The sequence below is a fragment of the Balaenoptera acutorostrata genome, chromosome 3, assembly GCF_949987535.1.
Source record: "Balaenoptera acutorostrata chromosome 3, mBalAcu1.1, whole genome shotgun sequence".
Taxonomy (NCBI): Eukaryota; Metazoa; Chordata; class Mammalia; order Artiodactyla; family Balaenopteridae; genus Balaenoptera; species Balaenoptera acutorostrata.
Window position 1 is genome coordinate 174,382,964 of NC_080066.1, and position 25,826 is coordinate 174,408,789.

A 25,826-nucleotide genomic window follows, 5' to 3' on the forward strand; every position below is an offset into this window, starting at 1 on the left:
GCGCTGACCTTCTTGGGCTGGACCAGCGCAACCCAGTGGGCATCTGGGCTCAGCTGCCTGGGCCTGAGGTCTTGGTTCACACAGCCCCTGATTTTCCAGTAAAGCGATCGCCTGTGGAGAACGGCTTTGTGGCTTGGTTTCTGAATATCTGGAGAAAAGTGTGCTTTCTGAGTCAGCGCTGAGAGCCCTTCTCGGTGACACTGTTTTCCTGCCCTGTGGATGTCCAGCTCTTCCTAGTTACAGGGACGCCTGGGTCCCTGCGCTGAGCGCTGTGCTGGGGCTGGGCTTGCGCTAGAAAGGACGGGTCCGTGTGCTCCGGAGAGCAGGGGGGAGCGGCACGTGCTGGGGGTCTGGACCCTCTTGGGTCTTCGGTTTCCCCTCTGTTTAAAGGTCTTTCTTGGCCTATAACACTGTGATTTCCAAGGCCTCAGGCATCCCCTCTTGGTCTCCTATGCGTAGCTGAACGGACAAAATCAATTTGTAGAGAGTGGGAACTAAGCATTTTTTAAAAAAGGAAAATTTAGTGTTGATTTAGGGAAAATATGATCCAGTGATGAAGCACTTAGGAACCATTCCAGAATTCCTTGGGGAGGAAGGGATGTATTTCCAGCCTCAGGGCCCAGGTGGTTCATGGGCCCCACTGCCAAGCCCCTGCGGAGGGGGCCTGGTGGGGCGCCTGGCCCCTGGGTCCCTTGTGGGCACATGTGTGGGGCACAGGACCCACCTCTCTCCAAAGTCCCTTCTGGGAGGAGGAGGGAGAGCCCTTCAGACAGGCTGAGCTCCACGGCGGACCTCCACTCTCTACCTTGGACCCTCGATCTCTGGTCCCTGGCATGGCAGATGCTCCCCTCTGTCGCTTCAGCCTGAGTCGTAGATGATGAAAAACTCAGCTTAAGAGCAACGGAGGTAACGCATCTTCCCCAGCACTGTCAGGTGGGGGCTACACACAGAATGTGCTCATCATCCTCTGCGTGGAAAGCTTAACGATAAGCTTCCTCTCCTTCATTTTCTCCCTGAACAGAGCGGAGAACACGTGGCATGATCTATCCATTCCCTGAAGACGCACTGTCCCGACCATGGCCCTTCATCACTGGTCTGGGCTATTCGGGCTCCTTGAGGTCCCCATTCTGCTGTGCTTTCTTAATTCTGGGTCTGCTTGTTGGAGTTCTTCTTTTCCTCTCTTAATTTCACTCCATCACTTGTCACTTGTCATTGCTGCCATTGAGCCTGCCTGGGGTCAGCACCCTTCCTGCTTCTAATCCACGGCATCTAATCTGCTGTCATTCTAAAAACCAGACAAGCGTGGTTGTCCTCATTGTACCTAAAGCAAGAGTCACTGGGCTCTGAGTGAGGGCCTGTGTTGTTCTTCTATGCTGACATCTCAGAGTCCTCTTCATGAACATCTGGGTGTAGGGCTTGGCTTCTGGATAGGAGGTGGCCGTGAAAGCGACCTGTTATTGTTCCTGCTTTCCAGGGCTGACTGCAGACCAAGGCCAAAATGCCACAAGATCCCACTGGAAAAAAACACTGCTGGGAATTTTCCCAAAGATAAATAGAGGTCATATATGAAATCATACATACTGAGCATTTACATAGACAGCATATAAAAGTGCTATGCATTATTCCCTAGTCCCACATAGTACATGTTTAGTATAAATAGACTAAGACAACACTGTAGAAAAAGTAATTTTGTTCTGGGAACATCAATACAGTATTTACATGGATGCAGCCCGGCAGGCTCTGGCCTGCCCCTGTTTCCAGTTTCCCCAGCATCCTCCGGAGGAGCCTGGGGCACATGGAAGTTTGGAGAAGAAAGTCCCCCGAGTGCCGCCGGGGGGGCTAGGTGGGCGGGGGTCCGTCGTAGCGGAGCACGAGCGTGAAGGAGCGGGCAAAGTTGTTGGCCAGCGTGCAGCTGCGGTCCTCTTCCCTGACGGGAAGCAGGAAGAGCAGCAGCAGGAAGAGCAGCAGCAGCAGCTGCAAGGGGAGCGCCACGCAGCACACCTTCCGGCAGAGGGGGCCGAGCCCTCGCCACCGCTGGGTCTGCAGAACCAAAGCAGGAGATGTGAGTGGGCTCCGGATGAGAGTGGGCTCGGGAGGAGAGGGCTGGGATGACGCAGGAGCGGCAGTGGCTCCGGGTGGACTCTCCAACCGCATCGGCCTCAGTTTTCCCATCTGTGAAGTGGGACTAATGTCAGTTCTGCCGGCAACAAAGATCTCTAGTTTTCTCAAACCACTCAGAAAGGAAGAGGATAAGAATGTTACAGGCTTTGTCCATGATTACATAAATCTTTGCCAGGTTATAAGGGTCCCGGGTGTGAATCTTAAGAAGGTCACTCAATCTCGCTAAACTTCAGATTTCCATCTAGAAATAGGGGGAATAATGGCACCTACCTGATAAGAGTTGTTGTGAGGATTCAACGAGGCAGAGCCTGGCACACAGTAGGTACTCAAAGCTGCCGCCGTTATTATCATGCATCATTACTATGATCACCATCTTTGGTGCATGTGTTTGGCCAATGGGGTGAAGCTACCATCTGTGGGATTATGACTAAAGACCTCTAAGTCAGAATCCCGCACAGGCAGAACCATACAGCGGCACTGCAGGGCCCCAGTTGGCCTCGGAGAGCCAGTTCCCCTCTGGCCCCGCCACGTGCCCCAGTGTGGAGCCCCCCTCTTCCCAGGAAACAGGGGTGCTGGTGGAAAGGGGGCTGCCCCCTCACCCATTACAAGACACGTTACAAGACACATTCATGGGGAATGTAAACCATTTGAAGATGACCTACTTCTGGGTCAGGGTTTCCTAAGTAGCAGAGCAGCTCCCTTGCTGCAATCTACTGAACATCAGCCCTTGACACAGGGTTTGAAAAAATAACAATAAAAGAAAACAAAAATTATCACCTTCTAAATCATGGTCACCACCATAATCACCATTATCATCATCATCACCACCATGTTCATCACTGTGTTCTTCATCATCACTTTCTTCACCTCCTCCTCCTCTTCCTCTTTCTTCTTCTTTTCCTCCCTCTCCTTGTTCCTCATCAACATCTTCATCATCAACACCCTCAGTATCACCTGAAGGCCAATCTCACAAGTCCAAACGTCTAATGGGTTTCTTTGCTGCGATGTCCATGAAAGCAGCCAAAGGACATTTCCTAAATTCTAGAGGGACTGGCTGAGTTGCAACTTCATGGAAGTGCAGAGCCAAGAACCGGCCACCCAGTAAAGTGGAGGCCCCACAGTCAAGGTACAGCATGGTGCAGGGCAGGGGCCCAGTTCTCAGGAGCTCGGCCGACTGGGCTCCAGTGAAGACTCTGTCGCACACTAGCTACGTCAATAACTTCTCTAAGCCTCAGTTTCCTTCTCTGCAAAATGGGGATAAAACACCTACCCCCATTTTCCAGGTTGTGGTGAGGACTCAAAGCAAAGTACATTTATACACCAGTTAAAAAGTATATATGCTCTTGGGACTTCCCTGGTGGTCCAGTGGGTAAGACTCCACACTCCCAATGCAGGGGGCCTGGGTTTGATCCCTGGTCGGGGAACTAGATCCCGCATGCTGCAACTAAGATCCCGTGTGCTGCAACTAAGAGTCCACATGCCACATCTAAGAGTCCACATGCCACAACTAAGAAGCCTGCATGCCGCGACGAAGATCCTGCGTGCCACAACTAAGACCTGGTGCAGCCAAAGTTAATAAATAAATACATAAATAAATTTTTTAAAAAAGTATATATGCTCTTATTACTAGTACTATTATTATAGAATATACCTACTGGCTCCCTGAAGAACCAAAGGTTCACTTTCCAGGGTACCAAGTCAAGTGATGATAATGATAGTGATAGTGATGATGATGAGGATGGTGAGGACAGTAATAATGATGATGATAATGATACTGATGATGATGGTGAGGATGAGGATGAGGATGATAGTGATGATGATGCTGGTAAGGATGATAATAATAATGATGATGATGATGATAGTGATGATGATGGTGGTGATGAGGATGATGATAGTGATGATGATGGTGGTAAGGATGATAATAATGATGATGATGATAGTGATGATGATGATGATGGTGAGGATGAGGATGATAGTGATGATGATGATGGTGAGGATGATGATGATGACAGTGGTGATGATGGTGAGGATGAAGATGAGGATGATAGTGATGATGATGCTGGTAAGGATGATTATAATGATAGTGGTGATAATAGTGATGATGATGATGGTGAGGATGAGGATGATAGTGATGATGATGGTGGTGAGGATGAGGATGATGATAGTGATGATGACGGCGGTGGGGCTGATGCTGAGAGGAACTATGCAGGTGTCTCTGCGAGGTTCTGACCTGAGCACTTCTCTCTCTCTACCTCTCATACCTGAGTCATCTCACCCACTCTCCTGCCCCAACTATCTCCTCCAGGTTGATAACACTTGACCCTATGCCTCCAACTTCAGGTGTTCTCACTCACCAAAGGCCCTAGACACTGATTTTGTAAAAACAGACTTCTTATAACCCACACAATGGAGAAGCACTGCTGGCTGCATTTATCTCAGCAGTGACTTCAGGAGTGTGTGTGTGTGTGGGGGGCGTGTGTGTGTGTGTGTGTGTGTGTGTGATAAGTCATTTAAATAGCTGAACGATGTCCACAGAGGAGACAGGATCTTCCCACAGTTGCCAGGCTGGGTCAGACCTGGCTGCCACGTGCTCTTACCCACCTACTCGACTCATGTAGCAATGCCTCAGTCTCTGGGGGCTCTAAGTTGACCCTTTGACACTTCATGTTGACTTTGCCCGATTCCAAATCTCTGACCCACCCAGGAGAGGGAAAGAGGGTAAGGCAACATGTAGGCCCCCCCTAGCCTGGGTTCACACCACAACTGAAAACCTGTAATTAATGGTCTCCCAAGTGGAGATCTGTGTCTAAGGGTCCTGTTTGCCTCTCCTTTCTCAGAGCTAACACTTTGCTTATTTAAGTGAGGAGTTGTGCCTTGGCCACGATCCTCTGGGGAAAACAACTCTGAAGGTCCAAAGCATGTTTGCATTTACAAGTGTTGACAAGGGGTGATCTTTTTCAAGGAGTCCTGCTGCCGGCCCCATGTCTATTCACACAGAGCTCACATCTTCATTTTGAGGGACCTGAATTCTAAAATGCCCTTTAAAATAGAAGACACACTTTAATACGATTCTCAAATGCTTAGAAAACAAACGTGCGCGCGCACACAGACACACAAATAGGCATGAACTACTGTCTAAGAAGCCAACAAAGAAATTGACAATCTCAGCTCTTCCCAGATCTGGGAGCTTCTCTGTGCCTCAGTTTCCCCATAGAAAGTACTACGTGTGTTCTGCCCTGTTAGACCTATCCAAAGAGAGAAGGGACTTCCTCGGGAAGTGATAAGCTCCCCATTCCTTAGGGTGTGGAAGCAGGGCGTTGATAGCACATGGTGGTGGGGAGGAAACAGGCGATGTTGCGGAGGGTGATTAACTGCTTGAGTCCTCCAATATCTCCCACGAACCTGAGACTCTGCAGTTTTGAGGAGTTCAGGCAAGATGAGTTTATCACAGTAAATGTGATCTAATCCTCTGCTATTGATGAAAAAGGAGGTGGGGGAAAGAAAAGGCTTGGAGTCCTGGGTTCTAACCCTGGCCCTGTCACTTCCCAGCTATGTGGCCTAGGACAGGTCACTCAGCCTCTCTGAGCCTCAGTGCCTCCATCTGTCAAGGCAAAGGGAGACTGACACCTGCCTGCCAGAGTCATAAGGATAAATAGGGCAATGCAGGTTACACTCAACATGCAAATGATGAGCCAAGATGCCAATGGTCCTCGGCAAATACTCATTCCTTTACTCCTCCAACTGCCCAGGGCAGATGGGCAGCTTCTACTAGACCCCTAAGCTTCCCCCTGCACCCGGGGTGCCAAGAATCAGACACTATCCACCTCCTCAGCCCCATCAGAAAGGAAGACACTGCTCTCCCTAAACGCCATCTCTTGGCCCCTTAAAGGCCCTCACATCCTCCTGCCACAGGGCCTTTGCACAGGTTATCCCTTCTGCCGGAAGACCCATTTCCCTCCTTTCTCCAGTGCATCTGGTTATCTCCTACTGATCATTCTATTCTCAACCTGTGAGTCGCTTCCTCGGGGGAACCTTCCCTGCCTCTAAACCAAAAAAAGGCCCATTACACATTCTCATGGTACCAATACCTTTCCTTTGGGTTACCACTTAAAGTCTGTGTTCCCCTTGGCTCCTTGGAGGCAGGGTCTACATTAGTTTGGTTCATTGCTGTATCCTCAGCAATGTGCAATAAATATCTACTGAAAGAATGAAACAGTGAATAAAAGGCTCTTTCCCTTCCTGTGCATCTGGCCACCTGCTCCTCCCTCGGTGCCTGTGGTGTGACCACGCAGACACTCACTGACCTGTCTGTGAACTGTCCACGCCGTCCTGATGGCTCCCCCAGAACATCTGGGCTCCACACATTAATGAACAACACTGAGCACGCCCCAGCCCCACGCTCAGCTCGTCTCCTCACTCACGGGCTTCCTGAGCTCCTGCCCAGCTCTGGGAGGTACCCTGTGCCCATTTCTCAGAGGGAGAAACTGAGCCCACAGGAAATAACCGGCCCAAGGTCACATGGACAGGCTCAAATTGCCAGCACAGCTCCACAGCCAGCGTCTTCCCACCATCCCATGTGGCATTTCTCATCAGAAACAGCAGCAACAATGACAAAAGTCCCCCTGGGCCTCTGTTGAAGCTGGTCCCACCCTGACCCGGGGTCCTGGGTATGGAAGTCCCACGGCAACACCACTTGGGCTTGCAGGGTCTTTCCCAGGAGCTAGTTCGGTCTCATTCTCCAGCACAAAGATGCTTCCAGGCCAGCGCCAAGAGCTCAAGGTGATGGGCAGGGGCCAGCTTTTCTCTGGCTATTCCGGATGGACCAGCACCAATGCCCCTCACTAGACTCTCACCTAATGAGTTCAGTCCCTGAAGGTCCCTCTGACAGATGCCAAGCCACATGCTGGCTGGCTTGCTCCCACTGGCTTTCCTCAAGAACCCCCAGCAGGGGGCTGCGTCTCCTTGACTGCTACAGGGAGTCTCAGGACATCACAGATCTTGGGCTGGGCCCTGCTCACAGCACCTTGAATATCTTCGTCACTAAGTTCTTGGTGCCTAAGCACTGCGTTGGAGCCCACACTCACTCCCCAGGCATACTCAGAGGTGGCGGAGAGCTCCCACCCAGGGATAGAAGGGCAGAGGCTGGGGTGGGGCGGGGTTAATGTTATCTCCTCGCTGGGCCAGCCCTGCATGAGATGGTCAGGCTACAGAACTGTGTTTTTCCAGCCCCCTGGCTTGGTTTTGGAGAGGATAAAGATGAGACGGTCTGAGCTGGCTTTTTGGAGGTGGTTTGGTGATTGATGGGAAGAACCTCTGGATGAAATGATCGGACTGAGGGGTGACCTTATTATTACTCAAGAGAGGACAGAGCCCCATTCAGCAGCAGATGTATGGACACAAGGCCCCCTTCCCTTCCCTTCCTTCCCTCATCTTTCCTCATCTGAGATCCATCCATGACCAGGCTCTTTTGAGTCTAGGACAGAACCAAGGTCAGTGAGGGTCTAGGGTGACCCAGAGGCATCCAGCTTGGAGGACTGGGTAGTGAGGATGCTTTGCTGATATAGGGACCAGGGTTTGGCTGGACACAGGGAATACAGGGAGGTCAGCTTTAGACACGCTGAGTCAAGGAGTCTCCTGGGTAAACATCCCACAGGCTTGGGCCTTGGGACTGAAGCTAGAAGGAGACCCAGACCAGAGGTGCACCAGAGAGAGAGAGAGAGGCCTAGAGTCGGGGAACAAAGGCACGGCAGGAAGGAACTGAGAGGGAAAGAGGCCCTGGAGAACCCGGTGGATGTGACTGTGTAAGAAAGAGACGCTGTATTTCCAGGGTCTCTGAGCAGTTGGTTCTTATTAATTATAAAAGAAATGAGAGCAGTTTCACAGGCGAGAAATTTGGCAGTCACCACCTTCATCACGTGATCAGAATCAGCATCACCAATATGGGGGTGTATCAATATCACATGTCTCCCAATAAGATGCACTAAGAACACAGCATCACTTGTGGGATATGCTTTCCAGAAATGCAGAGCAAGGAAACACTGGGGAAACCCAAAGTGAGGGACATTCTACAGAATATGTGGCCTGTACTCAAGAAGGTCAAGGTCAAGAAAAACTGAGGACTGGTCCCAGCTTAGAAGAAACTAAAGAGGTGTGATGACTGAATGTAATATGCGACCCTAGGTTGGATCCTGGACTGTGGAAAAAGGCTATAAAAGACTGTAAACGGTACATCCCTACAATGGAATGTTATTCCGTGTAAAAGGAAATGAAATATCAGCCACAAAAAGGCATGGAGTAAACTCAAGTGCCTGTTGCTAAGTGAAAGATGTAACAAGATCAGTGGTTGCTGGGGCTCTGGGGGAGGGGAGGGGGATAAAGAGGAAGAGCTGGGAGAAGGTTAAGGCAGTGACACCATTCTGTATGACACTGCAATGTCATCACACATTTGTCAAAACCCATAGAATGTGCAACACAAAAAGTGAGCCCTAATGTTAACTATGAACTCTGGTTAATAGTGATGATTTTTTAAAAGCATAGCTATTGAATGAATAATAAAGTGAACTAACAAATGAAAAGAAAAAAAAAGCATAGCTATTGTGAGAGAAAGTTATTGCCCAACGTGGAAAACTCACTAAGAGATTTAGTGAGTTCTGAGATTTGGTCTTACAATATTTCTTCTGCCCTACCATGCTGAACGTAAGGTGCAGCACTATCTTACGTACCGCTAAAAAAGAAAAAGACCCTACAACCAAGACGGAGCGTCTGATTGGAGATCCCACGTAATGCCAGGGCCACACGGGGCTATGCCTTCAGGGTCAAGGGAACCGAGGGTTAATCCCGTCCCACCGAAAGGGGAAGCAAGGAAATCCCAGGTCTTATCTTGGCACTGGGTGCAGGCAGGAAATAAAGTCTACCCTGAGAATTTGAACCTCAGTCCAGAGCTCCCAGAGGTGGGTCATCTAAATTGACACAATCAGTGTGGTCCAATGGAATACAAAACTCAACCTCCAAGGAGAGATTTTAATTTAAAGAAATCTCAGGTGGAAAGTGTCCCGGGTGGCGGAAAAAAGGAAGTCTCAGTCTTCGCTGGAAAAACTAGATTGTAATAGGTCACCCCCATTCCAGAGAGGTGAAAATGTGAATAATTACGAGTCTAAAACCTGTGAAATATGGGCAAGTGAATAAAGTGCCACTCTCGAGTCTCTCACCATCTGGACCCATCTCACAGAGGCCACAGCATGGGAGGCCCAGGAAGAATCTGCCCTCCACGCCTGCACACGGGCGTGTGGCGCTGCCTAGTTCACGCCGGCAAAGGCAAGCATTGGCAAATCTGCTCCTCAGCTAACAGGCTGTCTCAGGTAGGACCACTTCCCTGCACCGATGCAGGAATTTAGTCGACTCACAGCCCAACAGCAGCTCGAAAAGCAATGACATTTCATGTGTTTGATTGCTTCAAGCAGACATATCCGGTGGCACTGAGCTGGCAAGTGTGTAGGCAGCTGCAAATTTAATAAATCTAAATTATTCTGTTTATATAAACAAGCAGGCTGAAGCCACTGACGTAGTTGGAGCTTTCAGTGGCTTGGTGCGCGGAGAGAAAAAAAGTGTGGAGAGCCAACCGTTCATAAATAATTAGCTTTGGGGCAGGGTTTTGTTGTTTTTTTCCCCCTTCCCTTTGGACTAAAAATAGTATATGGAATGTTTTTAAGTTGGCAAGATTACAACCTCGGAAAACAGCACCTATTTTCTACCTGTCAGACCTGCGTGTGTATGTGCAGACCTGCGTGTGTACGTGCAGAACCCCACACACGCATGTGCGCACCCCTCCCAGCCAAACAACACCAGAGCCGCACCAGCGGGAGGAATCCCCCCTACTGCTCCCCCCAGAAGTGGCATCATCCCTCTGCCATCAGGAAGGGAAGCAGAGGCAGTGACTGCAGACCTCTCCTCGGTCCTCATTTACATGGCAATTAAGAAAAAAAAACCCAAAAAACAAAACGGTCATGAAGAACCTAGGGGCAAGACGGGAATAAAGACACAGACCTACTAGAGAATGGACTTGAGGACACGGGGAGGGGGAAGGGGAAGCTGGGACGAAGTGAGAGAGTGGCATGGACATATATACACTACCAAACGTAAAATAGATAGCTAGTGGGAAGCAGCCGCATAGCACAGGGAGATCAGCTCAGTGCTTTGTGACCACCTAGAGGAGTGGGATAGGGAGGGTGGGAGGGAGGGAGACGCAAGAGGGAGGGGATATGGGGACATATGTATATGTATAACTGATTCACTTTGTTATAAAGCAGAAACTAACACACCATTGTAAAGCAATTATACTCCAATGAAGACGTTAAAAAATAAATAAATAAATAAAAAAAAAAAAAAGAATCTGCTGGTTTATGATAAGAACGATTAGTTCAGCGGACCCGCATTTTATTCCTTGGAAAACCCTGGTTAAGTGACTCGCCAACGGTCACACACACTAATGGTGGATGCTGGACTCAGATCCAGAGCGTTCGGCAGCGGTTCTCAAAGTCTGGTCCCCAGGCCAGCAGCATCATCAGCTGGGAGCTCGATGGAAATGCAGATCCTAGGGCCCCCCCAGACCTAATGCATCAGAAACTCTGGATGTGGGACCCAGAAACCTGTGCTGAAACAAGCTCATATAAAGGAGCCCCAGACGGCCTCTGTAGATTGGCTTCTGAGCTGCTTGCTTCTTCACAGGGGGCCCATGAGCTCAAAAGCCAGCCAGAACCAAACTCAAACTTTCACACATCCATTTGTTTTTTAATGAAGCCTGAATAAGCAGATTTTTTTTAGCCATTTAGAGCCTGCCTGCTTTGCATATCCCACGAAACTGTGCCCAACGTGGGACAGTCATAGATAAGATCAACCCTGTAGCTGTAAAGACCTCAAGCCACTGCTGTCCTCCGGCGGTCCCTGGCCAGAGACTCGACATCGGGCGGGCAACACCAGCTGTGGGTGTGAGCCTCTCTCCCAAACCCCTCCACCCAGCCCTCCCAGAGCAGGCCTTTGCTCTGGTGAGCTATCCCAAGTACCTAAAACAGTGCTTGGTACAAAGCCAGTGCTCAGTACATATCTGTGAAATGAACGAATGAATGAACGAATGAGGAGCTGGCCAATGAACATAGGGTTGTGAACACTCCACATGAACCCGGTTTCAGGCTGCCAGGGACCTGAGTCTGCATTGGAGGGCCGGTGTCAGCCAGCCAGGCGTCCCCCTACTCAAAAACACCACAGGACCCAGACATGACTCCCCGGGACTCTGGCCTGGGAGCTACATAGATGGGGGCTCCCAACCAGAGTGGCTTCAGGGGCAGGAGCTGGAGACAGCCTGGACGCCGGGCCCTGGGCACCCCTGCGCCACCAGGAGTCACAGGCTGGGCTGTGTGGGCCACCCTGCCTTCCTGATCTGCTCCCCTACTTCATGAGGAGGCCCTCTGTTCTTCTAAATTAGGGGGGGGAACCAGGGCTTCCGGGTCTCCTCTAAAGAACGAACAACAGTTCACATGATCTTCAAAATTCGTTCATGAAGTAAATAAAGTCGGCACTGATGGTTCCATTTTACAGATGGGGAAAGTAAGCCCCAAGAGTCAAAGCAACTCGCCCAAGGCCGCAAAGCTGGTGGACGCCAGGCCCAGAGCACAGCAGTGGTCTTGTGACTGCCCCAGCCGGTCCCGGGGACACCTGCTGTCCCACAGATGGAGACGTGAACACCAGCTGGAGACCAAGAAGTCCAGGTGGACAGAGTCCCCGGGAACACAGACTGCAGGGCCCGAGAGATCTCGTGGCCCCGGGGCTCTTTGGAGCAGAGCATGTTGCAGGCTCACGTCATGTGCCAACGCTTGTCAGGACAACAAGCGTGCTCTCAGAAAAGGTGGCACTGGGGACATCAATTTACACTGGGCTCTTCCAGAAGTGGGGAGAGCCTCCAGCCCCCAGGGATGCTTTCTCCAAGGCACAGTGTGGATGGTTAAGTGTGGGCTTAGGAGGCAGAGGCCAGAGGCCACTCAGGAGCTGTGTGCCTTGACTGGACATGTCACTCCGATCTTGCCTTTCCTTGTTTTCCTCATGCTTAACATGGCGGTAACGATGCCTGCTGGGTGTCTAGGGGACAGTTAAGTGAAACGCCCTCACCGTGATTTGGCACAGAACCTCGCACACACTGGATGGTCAACACGTAGCATCTACAGTAATAATTCTTATTCCTCATTATTACTATGATTACTGCTGTTAACTGTCGTTGCTTTGGCCTGCAAGCCCCGCGGGAGGGGCTCTGAGAGCTTCACCCCTTCCTCTTTTGTCCCCCCCGGATGCCCGTCTACTACTCAGGTGGCCGCGAGGTCCAGTGACCAGGAATGGTCCAGGTTTCCTGGGACCGTCCCAGTTTACGACTGCTGTCACGGCAGTGTCCTTGCTCACTCCCCCCGTGTCCTGTCGCAGCTGAGAACACTCTGTGCACCTCTGAGAGCAAGGACTCCCGGGGCCCAGAACAGTGCAACCCAGAGCCGATTCCCCAGAAACGTCCCTCAGACCTCATGGAACCTTCCAGAAAGCCCAGGGGTCCTGCCCCAGCATCACAGGCCCGCCAACCCTCCAAACACCCTGCCCTCTAGCTGTGTGGAAGAGATGGCAGACACGGTACCTTTTGGAATCCAGTCGGCTCCCCCCCTGGAGAACTCTGCGTCTGTTATTTTAGGGAAGGAGAGGAAAAGGGGAGGGGGGGGGAAAGAAGTTAAGTGAGTGAAACTTAAATCCCAGCAGAGCCTGTAATGGAATATTCATTTTGTCAGGGGAGTGTTTCTTTAAAACTTCTGGTCGTCTGGACTGGCTGAAGCAGCAGGTGATTCAATTTAATGAGCTTTTTAACGCGCATGGGGCCCAGGTGGGATCCTGTCTGGGAAGGCCTGGGCCAAGGCCACGGGCATGCTGACCTGGCTGGGGCTGGGGTGACACCTAGTGGCCGACAGGGCTGTTTCAGGGCCAGAAAAGCTGCAGCCCCAAAGCTCGGAGTCTGGGGTCTGAGGGCCTAAAGGGCTCCAGGAGGCCACCCACCCTGTCCTTGGATTAACCTCCGTGCCTCAGTTTCCCTATCAGTTCTCAGGGAATAATAACGGTACCTCCATTATAAGGCCGTAATGAGGACATAGCATTTAATAAAGGTTGTTATGAGTTTAGCTATTATTACTGTTTTGTGTGAGACCTGGGGGCGCCTGGGGGGAAGGTGCTTCCTCAGTGTCACAAGGCAGGTTAGTGGAGGAGGGGGCCTAGATCGCAGCTCCCACTCTAGCGTTCCCTCTGTCATGCCTCCAACACCAGGGTGTGTTTGGTGCTGGCTTTGCCCCTTCCTAGCCATGTGAACTTGGGTGAGTTTTTTAACTCTTCAGAGTCTCAGCCCCACTCTGAAGGCTGGAGATGCAATTACACTGGCAGAGGGCTGCTGTAAGCACTGAATGGGACGATGCACGTAACGGTTTCAGGTTGGTAAGTAGCAAAGCTGTTGTTATTGGAGCTCCAGCCTCACTGGGTGGCAGGAGGGCCAAATGACAAATTGCAAGTCAAGCGCCTAGCACCCGTGAGTCTCCGTCTCCTCTCTCTGAGTGGTCCCCTCAGCCTGGTCTGTGGAGGCATGGGGCAGAGTGGATGCGGGCCCAGCTATGTCTCCCCAGGGCCTGGGACCTGTGCATCCTTAGCACCTACCAGCAGGTGGCCGGAGTCCTTTAGTTTGGACTTGTAGAGCATCCATCGGTAGCGCAGATCCTCCAGCTTTTCTGAGGACCCCCTTGCTGGCCTGAGACGAAGGACGTTTTCAAAGAGACGCTGACCTTCTGGTAACCGAGCCTCCAGCTCCTAGAGGGAGAAAGACAGGGTCATGTGTGCCTTCCAAATGGCCGAGGAGGTCCCACCTGGTTGGTAAGGAGGAGCCAATCAAATTTCACTTGAGAGGCAGCCAACAGAATAAGGCCCTGTGTGATAAACTTGGGAGGTTGAACTCTATACTGAAATGTTTTCATTGGGGGAAGACAAGGTCATATTTAGGATTCTGAACGGTCACTCTGGCTACAGAATGAGCCATTACTGAGATGAGGACCCAACAGGAAGGAGGGAGGCCAGCTTGGAGGCTATTGTCATCGTCAAGGTCAAAAATGATAAACGCCTAGATGAAGACAGTGGTAGTGAGGAAACAAACAACAAAAACCCAGGAGATGGAATCAAGAAGGGCTTGGCGACTAATTCGATGTGGGAGAAGGAGAAAGACTTGTGGTAGATGGATGATTATCCCTCCAGCCCCCTGCCATATCCACGCCTTTTGCAATATGACTTTGCAATATTTCCCATCTAGAGGTGGAGTCTATTTTCTCTGCCCTTGAACCTGAGCTGGCCTTGTGACTTTCTCTGTCCAGCAGAATGCAGGGGAAACGATGTGGTGCCAATTTCTAGCCTAGGCCTGAAAAGGCCTTGCAGGCTCCCACTCGCCCTCGCAGACCCTGCCTCTGCTCTGGGGAGCGCAGGCTGTCCTGCAGGAGGATAAGAGATGCGTGGTGCGCCTCATGCGCGTCTCGAACAGCCCACCAACCTCCAGAGCACAGCCGCCCCGCTGGGCTACAAACAAGGGCACCCAGCCAAGATCAGAAGCGCTGCCCAGCTGACCTCAGTCTGAACTGCCAAACTTCAGAATCATGAATTAAATAAACAGTTGTTCTCTTAAGCCACAAACTGTTGGAATGGCTTGCTACATAGCAAGAGTTAACTGATAAAAGAATTGTGATTCGTGGTGATATTTTCCAAGTCGGGGAATACAGCAGTAGGCTGAATGAACAGATGAATGAATGAATGGATGGTTCTTCTAAAATATTTGAAGCAAAAACGTTTTCTTCTTCTTTTTTTTTTTTACAAATTTATTTATTTATTTTTGGCTGCGTTGGGTCTTCATTGCTGCATGCGGGTTTCTCATTGCGGTGGCTTCTCTTGTTGCGGATCACAGGCTCTAGGCACGCAGGCTTCAGTAGTTGTGGCGCACGGGCTTAGTTGCTCCGCGGCATGTGGGATCTTCCCAGACCAGGGCTCGAACCCGTGTCCCCTGCATTGGCAGGCAGATTCTTAACCACTGAGCCACCAGGGAAGCCCTGAGGCAAAAAAGTTTTAAAACTATTATTTATACACAAGCCAGAACAGCTCAAGAGCTATGTATGTGCTCCTGTTTTTAGAACTCCCTGGCGACAAGCACATCTCTGGGGGCAGATCCTTCAGAAGCAGGGCCTTTCCTTGGGAACAAACCTGCAGCTTTGTTTCTCTGGTCCTCAGGTCCGTGGCGGTGGCAGTTCTCGTGGCGATGATTCTAACCAGCTTGGAATTATCCACCTGCAACCACTGCTCAAAGTTCCTCAGGAGCTGGGAGAAATCTTCACAGCTGCCTTCCTCCTCCTGACGCACAGTTGCCTGCGGGAAGGCACAGCATGACCAACGCATGAGAGCTTCTGAAAACAGTCCACTAGCCACAAGTCCTGGGGATTCCATCTGAGCAGAGGGGTGGAGCTGAGGATGCCCAAACGGTGATAAGAGACACCTAGGGGGCAGGGGCGGGGGGGGGGGGATGAGGAATGCATCTCTACTCAATGTGGCCATGTTTAGGGGCCAAGGACATTCCTCACTGTCACCTCCCTGGTCTCCTGGAGACAGCCAGCATCATCCCTTACCAGGACGTCTATAACAGTGGTCACCGTCTGCCACTTTTGTCCCCCTCCAGGCTATGCGGCCAGAGCGATCTATCTAAAATGCAAGTCCACTCAGCTGAGCCCCACTTATACACTTTAGTGGCCTCTCACACTCCTTGATGTGGCCTGAGAGCCTCAGATCCCGGCCCTGCCTGGCTCTGCAGACCGTGCCACCTGCCCCATCCTCTGAGCCAGAGCCAACAGACATCTCGGCCCCTGGCGCCGGTGCTCTCTCCCGCGGTCTTTGCACACGTGGCCTCCTCTGCGTGGGATGCACCCCCTCTACTCCTCTCCTTGACTCCCACTCCGCCGTGAGGATCCCCCGACATTTCCTTTCTCCCAGGAGGGCTTCGCTACCCCAGGTCCCATCACTCTGCAACAGGCTGCCATAGCACCTGGCCCCTCTGCCTCCGAGAAACGCATGTTCTGTAAACCCTTATTCTATGGCCTTGTGGTTCCCATTTCCTTGTTCCTCAAAATGTGCTCCGAGGCCCAGCAGCCTAAGCATTGCCTGGGAGCTTGTAGAAATGCAGAGTGACGGGCCCCAGCCCAGACCTGCTGAATCAGAATCTGCCTTTTAACACGATCCGGCGGCACATGACAATCTGAAAAGCTCTGTGCTGGATTCTACGTCCTCTGAGGGTTGGAAGTGTCTCTGTTTTATTGACAGCTGTGTCCCAGCTCCAAGCACAGTCCTCAGAGCATAGTAACAGTCAGAAGTGCCTTCTGGATGGGGAAATGAAAGAATGAATGGGAAAACAACTAAACGGATGTGTTGTCTTTGAAGAAAAAGGAATGGATTTCTTTTCAATGTGGTTTCATTTTTTAAAGCCAGTCAAGGGAAGGGATGGATGATACAATGTAGATAGGTTAGTTCTTTTTACAAAATACAGTTTAGGGCACAAAAAATACCCATCTTGTGTGCTTTCAGTTTGCATCTGGGGTCAGCAGGAAGCTTCCAACTCCGACACTCCTCCCTGCAAAGGCAGTAGCCGGGGTTTCTGAGGGTGAGGGCCTGTCTGCCCGAGGGATGCCTGGGACCTTCCCTAGTGGGGACCCCTGGGTCTGGGGTCTCAGAGTTCCTCGTCCAGTGGCACAGGGAGCTCTTGTGCCACTACCGGGCAGGCTCACCTGAGATGGGACATGGTCCAGACCTGAGCTGAGCATGTGGCCCCAGGCAGGGAAGGGACTTTTTGCTGGAGACAGCTTCCCGCCATCAATTGACTCAGGATCTGGTCCCTCCCCGGAAGCCCCACTAGACGGACTCACCTGACGGTGGTGTTGGGAAATAAGATCCGTGGGGGTGATGAGAAACCCGGTCTTGGGGATGTTGTTGGTGAAAATCATTTTCTTCCCCGAATCCACTTCCATCCTCTGCAGCTGCCGGTTTCTGATGAGGCTGAGAAGACAAATCAGCCCAGTCAACGTGGTGATGGGATGGGGACTCCCCGGGTCACGGGAGAAGGAACAGAATTAGGGCACCAGGCTGTGGGAGCCGATTTCTGGTCTTCACAAGCCCATGCCTGTCCTTCAGGTTTGTCAGAACCTCCCCAGGGCACCCGCATCTCCAGTTTCCTGCTAGAGACTCACGTTACTGTCATCAAGGTGCATATACCCATCGATGCAGGTGAGGCCCAAGCCAGAAGGGGCTGGAGGCTAATTCCCAAGCTGAGGCGTTTCCTTGCTCTTAGTGCCTCTACTTAGAATTGCCTGGAGATGCCCGGGGGCAGCTGGCGTCATGCCTGGCACACAGACCCCAGTCATCTGTTCTAGGAGCGCGGCTGAGCTCTCCCTGGCTGGGAAGGGGGCTGTCCGAGTCCAGGCGCAGAGCCGGGAGCCCTCTCACCTCAGCAGGCTTTCCCCCAGCAGCCTCAGGGCCCCCCAAGACTCCACCAGCTCCTGCAGCTCCTTCTGGACCACAGCAGCCCCCTCCGGAGAAGACTTCTCCATCACCAGCCGGCCGTGCGCTTCAATCAGGGGCAGCTGCGCCTCCTTCCCCGGGAATTCGTCCAGCAGCTTCTGAAGGACACACACACACACACACAGAGTAAGGTCCTGGGGAGAGGGGGTCTCTGCTTCCCAGTATGAGAGCACTGGCTCCCCAAACCTGCTTTTTGGGATGCAGGGGACAGAATCTCTCTGTGGGGAGAGCCCTCTTACCTCGACTTCGACCTCTCGGGACTGGGCATCCCACGGGCCCGTGTCCCCGCGGTGGGCCTCCAGCTTCTGTGTGAGCACGGAGATCCACTGTCGCAGCTCCAGAAGCTCGTGGCTGAAGGTGCAATGTTCCCGCACGCTCTGTTGGCACGTGTCCACAAGGTCCTGCAGCACAGCCCCGGGGGACCCAGGCTGAGACCCCACCCTGCAGGACCCACAGCCCTGCCCGAGCCCCAGGGGAGGATGGCCCCCAGGGCTCCCCACCCAGCCAAGAACATGAGGGGTTGGTCTTCTCTTCTTCACAGAGCAAGGAATTTACCCCAGAAAGACCAACTCTGGTTTAAAGTGCCTATAAGCCTGTCATACTTTTATGGAAAGTACCAGCTCTGGATGAGGGTGCGGGCAATGGGAGCTCTCGTCCGTCACAGGTTTGGGCGTAAACTGGTACAACCACTTGGGAAGACCGTAGGTCTGTATCTACTAAAACCCAACACTGGCATCCCTATGACCCAACCATTTCATTCCTGCATGTAACCCATCAGATGTGAACATATCTTCACCAAAAGGCACATGTGTGCTGTTACTTGTGAGAGCCCCAGAATGGAAACTACCCAAGTGCCTGTCAATGGTAGATGGATAAATGCATTGAGGTACATTCACAGGATGGAATATTTCACCTCCGCAGCAGCCAGAATGAACAATCTACACAACAATCTAGTGCAACATTATGGATGGATTTACAGCCATCATGTGGAGACCTAGAAGCCAGAAACAAAATGAAACATTCTGTCTGACTCATTTGAAGTAACTTATAAACTCAGGCAAACCCAATTGATGCCATGCCAAGTCGAAGGTCAGGGTTACTTGCAGGTGTCAGGCAGCAACTGGAGGGGGCACGAGGACAGGCATTGTTCTGTGTTGTGATCTGGGTGCTGGTAACGCAGATTTTTTGTTTTTACAAATGCTTTGAGCTGCATACTTAGATGTTCACTTTTCTGTATATGATTATACTTCGATAAAAAGTCTTTAAAGTGGTCTTGCTTTGTTTCCCCTCCCCTGAGTCAATCATGGCTCAGCTCTCTGGGACCCTGTTCATCTCTGTCTCCACAAAAGGTGGGTGCTGTATCCAGCAGAGTAACCATTCTCTGTCCTCCTGGTCACCCAGCCTGAGACCCTCGAAGCCCCTCTCTCTCAGCCCACCACAGGCCAGTCAGACCCCAGGGTCTGTGGTCCCCTCTCTTGCTGTGATTCTCAGTTTAGGTCCTTGTGATTCTTTGCTGGGCCACCGTAGGGCCTGCCTTCCTGCATTCCAGACACTGGCTGACACCACTGGCTGCCACTAGAAGCTGGGGACTTCCCTGCACTGTCGCTACCACCGTCTCCTCCTGTCCCCTGTGCACCAACATCAGACGCAATGCCTTCAATAGCCAACCCCCTTGCTCAGTGGGGTATGTGTCCCCCAGGGGGACAGGAAGATCTCCTGGGCTATGGGAGAAGGACTTATTAGAACTCACTAGACTTAAAAAGCACCGAGCACCAAAATCATAAAAGACGGGCAATACTTCTTTGAAGAAGCATTTAAACAATAAAGAAAGAAGTATGAGAGAAATGGAATATCACCATTTTGCAATCCTGGCGATGCTCAGCTAATACTTCTAATTATTATAACAATCCATTAGCTCATCATTTGGATGCAGGCATGAAAGCTGATGTCTGCTGCTTCTGTGGCCTCTGCAGGCCCCTGAAGAGCAAGGACAGTGGTTCCTACCTATTTCTCTACTTCCCCGGCCCCAACCTTGAGACCACACGCTGTTAATTTATTAAATGGAATTAAATGCATTCATCCAGACCTTATGCCTCGATTAAGACCAACAATGCAGAGCTACCCCACACCGCGCAAGGTTTTCTCATGTCCTACTGATGTCCACAGAGGCGAAAAGCCTGTTTATTGTGACCCGAGCTTAGAGTCTTACTCCAGTACTCTCATCACTAGAGGCATTTGTAGCTGTTGAGTAGAGCGAGTGCATTTTGACCACCTCCGGTGTCTTTGGTGTAGCCTTCTTGGAGCACCTACTTCATCAAAAGGCATTATTTTATTTTATTTTATTTTTCTAAAAGGTTATTTTATGACATAGGCTTTTTCTTTTCTTTTAATGTATTTATTTATTTTTGTTTGCACTGGGTCTTTGTTGCTGCGCGCGGGCTTTCTCTAGTTGCGGCGAGCGGGGACTACTCTTTGTTGCGGTGCTCGGGCTTCTCACTGCGGTGGCTTCTCTTATCGTGAAGCATGGGCTCTAGGTGTGTGGGCTTCAGTAGTTGCGGCACGCGGGCTCAGTAGTTGTGGCGCACGGGCTTAGTTGCTCCTCAGCATGTGGGATCTTCCCTGACCAGCGCTCAAACCTGTGTCCCCTGCATTGGCAGGTGGATTCTTAACCACTGCGCCACCAGTGGTTTATTTAAAAATAAATTTTATTTATTTTTTAAATTGAAGTATAGTTGATTTACAACGTTTAAGGTGTACAGCAAAGTGATTCAGTTATATGTACATATATATGTATATATATATATATTCTTTTTCAGATTCTTTTCCATTATAGGTTATTATAAGGCATTATTTTATTATAATTTCTCTCCTTTTATTTCTCTTTTTGATAATAGAAAAAGCGTTATATTAAATTTTAAAATTGTGCAGGTAACTCTATGAATTTCAGGGTTGCAAAGAAGATGTCAGGAATATTTGTTATTAACATAGGGCATGCAGGGTCCGGAAGGGTGGAGAACCCTGTCTTAGACTAGCGTTCTTGAGCTGTGGCCGCCTGACAGCTGGCTTTGCACGCCTGGGGCACTCGTTACAAATGCAGACCCAGGACTCCATTTAAATCGGTGTCAGGGTGGGGCTGGAGCCTGCATTTCAACTTGTCCTCAGGCCAGTTTTGAAGGAGCCATCCCACTACCCACACCTACTGGCCGTCCCGCCACCAAAGGGGCATCGATCCTGCGCGGACCCCAGCAAGATCCAGGTGGCCACTAGAGGGCACTGCATACGGGGCTTACGGCCACCAGGACCCACCTTTCAACCTGGCGTTACCGCAGCACACGTGCCGGGGACTGCTGCGTGTGTGCGGCCTGGTCCGTGCTTTGGCCTCCTGGCACACGTGGAATGGTGTGCTTAACTTGTTGCTGACTCCGTTGTCCATCTACCCACCAGAACTTAACCCCAGGAGAGCAGGGGCCTTGGCTGTCCTGCTCGTGCTGCCTCAATCCTTAGAGCCCAGAACACTGCCTGGCATACAGGAGGTGCTCAGTAATTGAGGTGCTCCTGAACGAATGAGGAAGGGAAGACAGGAAGGGAGAAAGAAAAAGAAGGGTTGGAAGGAACGAAGGAAGAAAAGAGGGAGAAAGTCCCCAGGAGTGTCAGATGTCTCTGTCACAGCACAGACCCTCCGCTGGCCCCTTACCTCCAGAGACCGGTGCAGGATCTGGTGGTCAGAGGAGAGCTGGTCCATTCTGTGCTGGTGGTGGGAGTTCCCCTGGACGAGAGGCCTCATGGCCTCCACCTGCACCCCCAGGTCCAGCCCCTCCTCCTGTAGCCCCTGCAGGAGAGGAAGGAAAGAGTGGAGCGTGCTTTCTGCTTCTCCTTGTGGAGGCTGATCAGGGCAGGGGCTCTGAGTGGGAGAGGCTGGGAGGGTCCCAGGACCGTGGGACTCCCCCTCTCCATCCACTGCACCATATGCTGTCTGATGGGCCCAATCTCAGGACTGGTGAGAATTTTAAAAATGAGATGAAAATATTCTGAGACACCATGAAAATAAACTGCTGAAGACCAGAAGGCGTCTCTGGGGGACAAACTCACGTCTGGACTCATACTTGATGACCACCTCTTAATAAGAAAAATCACATCTCAGCTTTAGTTTTAAAGCCCCAAATGCACCATTTTTAATACCTTCCAAAGAACACTCCCAGGTATGTATGAGCTGTTCCTGGGTTTTAAAAAGATAATTGTTGTTTCACGTGCATTTTCAAAACTGGCAAGCTCCTCATGCAGCCAACAGTTATTCATGACCGGCCTACGTACAGTCCATGTGTTTTTAAACATTTATTCCTAATCCCCAAATCATTTATTTAACTGAAGGCCTCTGGACTCATTAGGAACACTTAGTGAAGCAACTTTAAAAGTAAATATTCATGTTAGACTTTGGAGCCATGGAGCAAGCAAAAGGACAGCCTATCATTTTGTTAGGCTCAAGAATCAGCCATTTGGAGGTGCTAAAGGCCTTGCTGAGGCCAGGAACCAACAGGTATATCAGCAGAGATTCATTTGACATGAAAGGTCAGTTCTCAAGGGAGGGTCTAAATATCTGGCTCGGGCTGGCTGCTTCTAGGCACAGCTGAGCATCTGAGTAGAGGTCACTCAGGCCCGACAGACCTCTTACCTGCAACCTTGAAAGCTGGGCCTGTTTCCCAGGAAGGTCCCGCTGAAGCCCATTCTCAGCGTGGACCCTGATTTGGAGGTCTGAGAGCCTTCTCTGCAGGGGATCAAAAGCCGCTCCGAAATCTTTGTGTTGAGCGAGTGAGCTCTGCGGAGACAGAACAGGCAGCACACAAATCAGCTTTCTTCTCAGGCTCCCTGTGGTACAACCTGACACTCACAGACTAGCTGCTCCATCTCCAGCCTTCTCCTGGCTGGCTCGTACTCACTCAGGCGCCGCCCCCTCCAGGAAGCCTTCCTGGAGCCCTTGAGGGTGTTTGACTCCCCTCCTTGAGGACCGTAGTGTCCTCACCTAACAGTTGTTCTGCCTCTAGAACAGGGGCTGGCAAACTACATCCCCTACCACACACCCCAAGTCCCACCAGGGGCCTGTGTTTGTAAATAAAGTTTTATTGGAACACAGCCACACCCATTCATTTACAGCTGCTTTCATGCTACAGCGGCAGAGTTGAGAAGCTGCAACAGAGACCACTTGCCCTGCAAACCCTCAAATGTTTGCTAAATGTTTGCTCCGTGGATTAGATCAGACCAGGGATGTAATGCTCTTAGCAGGTGCCAGGCCCCTGGTCAGTGCCCCAGAGACCATCTCTTTCATCATCATCATTATTAGATGCTCAGCAAACATTTGTTACCTAAAAGAAACTGGCCACAACATCCCATGTTATGTCTTTGATTTCATGTGGCCGTTTAGAAGTATCCCTAATAATACTAGCTCCCAGCTCTCCAGGGGTTTAAAGTTTACAAGTGTTTTTCTCTGCGTCTTCTTATCTGACAGTCCCCAGCTCTCTCTGCAGAAGACAGTTCGACTTGATCAGTGAAGAAGGGAATTTGGTGGCAGAGGTGGGAGGCCAACAGGTGAGAAGGATTGCACCATAATCCTACCCAGATGATAGATGAGGGACCTGAGGTCATGGGGGACAAAGCGATATGCCCAGGGCCACGTGGTGGCCAGTGGCAGAGCTGGGGTCAGGATGCAGGGCTGCCCTTCCTGGAGGGCCGGGTCGAGGGCTGAGGGCCACCAGCGGGGCTCACCTGCAGTTTGCTCTTTCTCTGCAGAAGCCGGTTGTGCAGTAAGTCTCTGTCTCTCACGGAAGTTGCCACCTGCTCCAGCAGGGCCGTGGCTCTCTCCTGGCCAAAGATGCCGCCCAGCAGGTCTTTCTTCAGCTGCAGCATCGTCAGCTGCTCCTTTAGGCGGGAGCTTTCCGCCAGGGCCGCCTAGTGGAGACAAGACCTCCGTGAACTGCAGGGCAGGATGAAGCTGGAGATGGGGCCGGGAGCGCACCTGTTCTGGCTGCACCTGCTCAGGAGGCTGGGCCTTGGTGCTGGTTTCCAAGGAAGCAGCGAACGTAAGGAGAAACGGGCTGGCAGGAAGGCGGTAGGAGGCCCTGAATGTCAGGGTCAATCTGATTCCTCTCTCACCTCCACATCCATCTTACTACCAAAGCCTGAGCAAGAATTCTACCTCCTACGTGTCCCGGAAATCCGTCCCCTCTCCATCCCCCACCACTGACTGTGGTGCACCCTCAGCCTTGCTCACCTGAGCCCCAGAAGCTCCTGACTGCCTGCTGCCTCCCAGCCGCCCCCCGAAATTGACCGTCCACACTGCAGCCGAACCCCAAACTAACCAGTCTGATCCTCTACTCAGTGATCCTCTATCACCGACAAGCAGTGGGCCATCCCCCAGTTGGTGTATGGGACATTTCGAAGGGGCTAAGGGCCTATGGGATCATGATCACAGGAAATTCTGGAAGGCTTCCCAGAGGAGGTGGCACCTGAGTGAAGTCATGATGTGTGGGAGCTCACCGGCCAGAGAGGGGAGAAATAGGGGACTCAGAAGCCCTGTGTAATGGGCAGCTGGCTCCTAAGCAGGCAGCCTGAACTCTGCACAGTCCAGGCCCCACCTTCTCCAGGAAGCCTCCCCTGACCACATTCCCAGCCTACACGCACTCTTCCTGCCCCCAAAGCCTGTTCCCCACTTCAGGCTCCTGCTGATCAACAGGCTGTTGGGGACAAATACCTCTTGCTTCTCTCACTGAGGGCGCAGGGGCCCTGGAGGCCAGGGGTTTGGTCTTCAGCTGGCCAGAGTCCTTCCATTTGATATCTGATGATGTTACAGAGATGCTGAGCTGGGCACGGGGCTGGGAGAGGGAGAACTAGGACCCCAGCCCAGGTGTGTGGTTTGCAATTAGCTACACAGAGGTCAAGCCTCTAGCTGTAGGGAGGCACCTTCACCCCCTTTTCACCAGACTCAGGCACAATATCATGAGGGTTAAGAATTCAGGCTGGGGAGTTGCAATCATGAGTTTGGATTCCATACTAACTGGGAGAACTTGGGCAATTCCAAGCCTCGGTCTCCTCATCGGTAAATTAGGGGTAGTCACACACCCTAGTTCACGGGGCTGTCGTGAGGCTTAAACGCCTAAAAAGCATTTAACATAGTGCAGGACCCACAGTGAACACACGATAAAAGACGGATCTTCTCAGCCATTATTATTTAACCAACTGTTATGTGTTGAATTGTGTCCTTCAAAAAAGATATGGTGGAAAAAAAAAAAAAGACCCATGGGGAGAAGATGGCCACGTGATGACAGACACGGGGATCAGAGTGATGGACCTACAAGCCAGTGAACACCAGCGACTGCCAGCAAACACCAGAAACTAGAAGAGGCAAAGGAGGATTCTCCCCTAGAGCCACTGGAAAGAGCAAGGCCCTCCTGACACCTTGACTTTGGACTTCCAGCTTCCAGAACTTTGAGAGAATGAATTTCTGTTGTCTTAAGCCACCAGTTTTTGGTGCTTTGTTACAGCAGCCCCAGGGAACTAATACACCAGCCACGCCCAGCTTTTGGCTGGAGCTTTGCAGATCCACAGGCTGCTCTGAGGCTAGATGCAGGAGCTGAGTCAAGAAAAGAGAGGGCTGGTAGCTTGAGCCCTGGCCTGTGAAATCCATCCCGCCCAGGTGGGCCGGTGGGAGTGATGAAAGACATACTCCCAGCCAGCAAACAGCGTCTAAACATGAATAAACCAAAGTCTTGGCCCCAAGTGTTCCAACCCACTGCTGCGTGAAATTCCCGCACTGGGAGTCCTGGGTCACACTCTAGAAAGACAGGACCTCTCTCCTGCTTCAAGGAGGTCCCGGTTTGCTTTCTGCCTTAGTGGGAAGGACAGGATGAAATATAGTTGTGACACGGTGGGGAAAGTTAGACAGGTCTGGGTCAAAGCCAGCCCTGTCACTTAATGGCTGTGTCACATCGCGCAAGTGGCTTCCCCTCTGGGACACTTGTTTTTCTCAACAGTCAAATGATGATAAGTGTTCTGAATGC

The 25,826-nt window shown here is 51.4% G+C and overlaps 1 protein-coding gene across 5 annotated transcripts in view; it reads right to left on the reverse strand.

Annotated features, from left to right (window-relative positions):
- Positions 1–1,383: 1,383 nt before the first annotated feature.
- Positions 1,384–25,826, reverse strand: part of SYNE3 (spectrin repeat containing nuclear envelope family member 3) — an 89,278-nt gene continuing 64,835 nt past the window's right edge. For all 5 annotated transcript variants that reach the window (XM_057543378.1, XM_057543376.1, XM_057543375.1 and 2 more), the window contains 10 exons: positions 23,536–23,718; positions 22,448–22,591; positions 21,473–21,607; positions 18,018–18,179; positions 17,704–17,876; positions 17,127–17,256; positions 15,421–15,582; positions 13,843–13,992; positions 12,788–12,829; positions 1,384–2,040 (listed from right to left, as the gene is read on the reverse strand). In XM_057543378.1, coding sequence (XP_057399361.1) covers positions 1,840–2,040; positions 12,788–12,829; positions 13,843–13,992; positions 15,421–15,582; positions 17,127–17,256; positions 17,704–17,876; positions 18,018–18,179; positions 21,473–21,607; positions 22,448–22,591; positions 23,536–23,718 — 1,482 coding nt within the window. In that variant the 3' untranslated portion in view covers positions 1,384–1,839. The remainder of the gene's footprint in view (positions 2,041–12,787; positions 12,830–13,842; positions 13,993–15,420; positions 15,583–17,126; positions 17,257–17,703; positions 17,877–18,017; positions 18,180–21,472; positions 21,608–22,447; positions 22,592–23,535; positions 23,719–25,826) is intronic.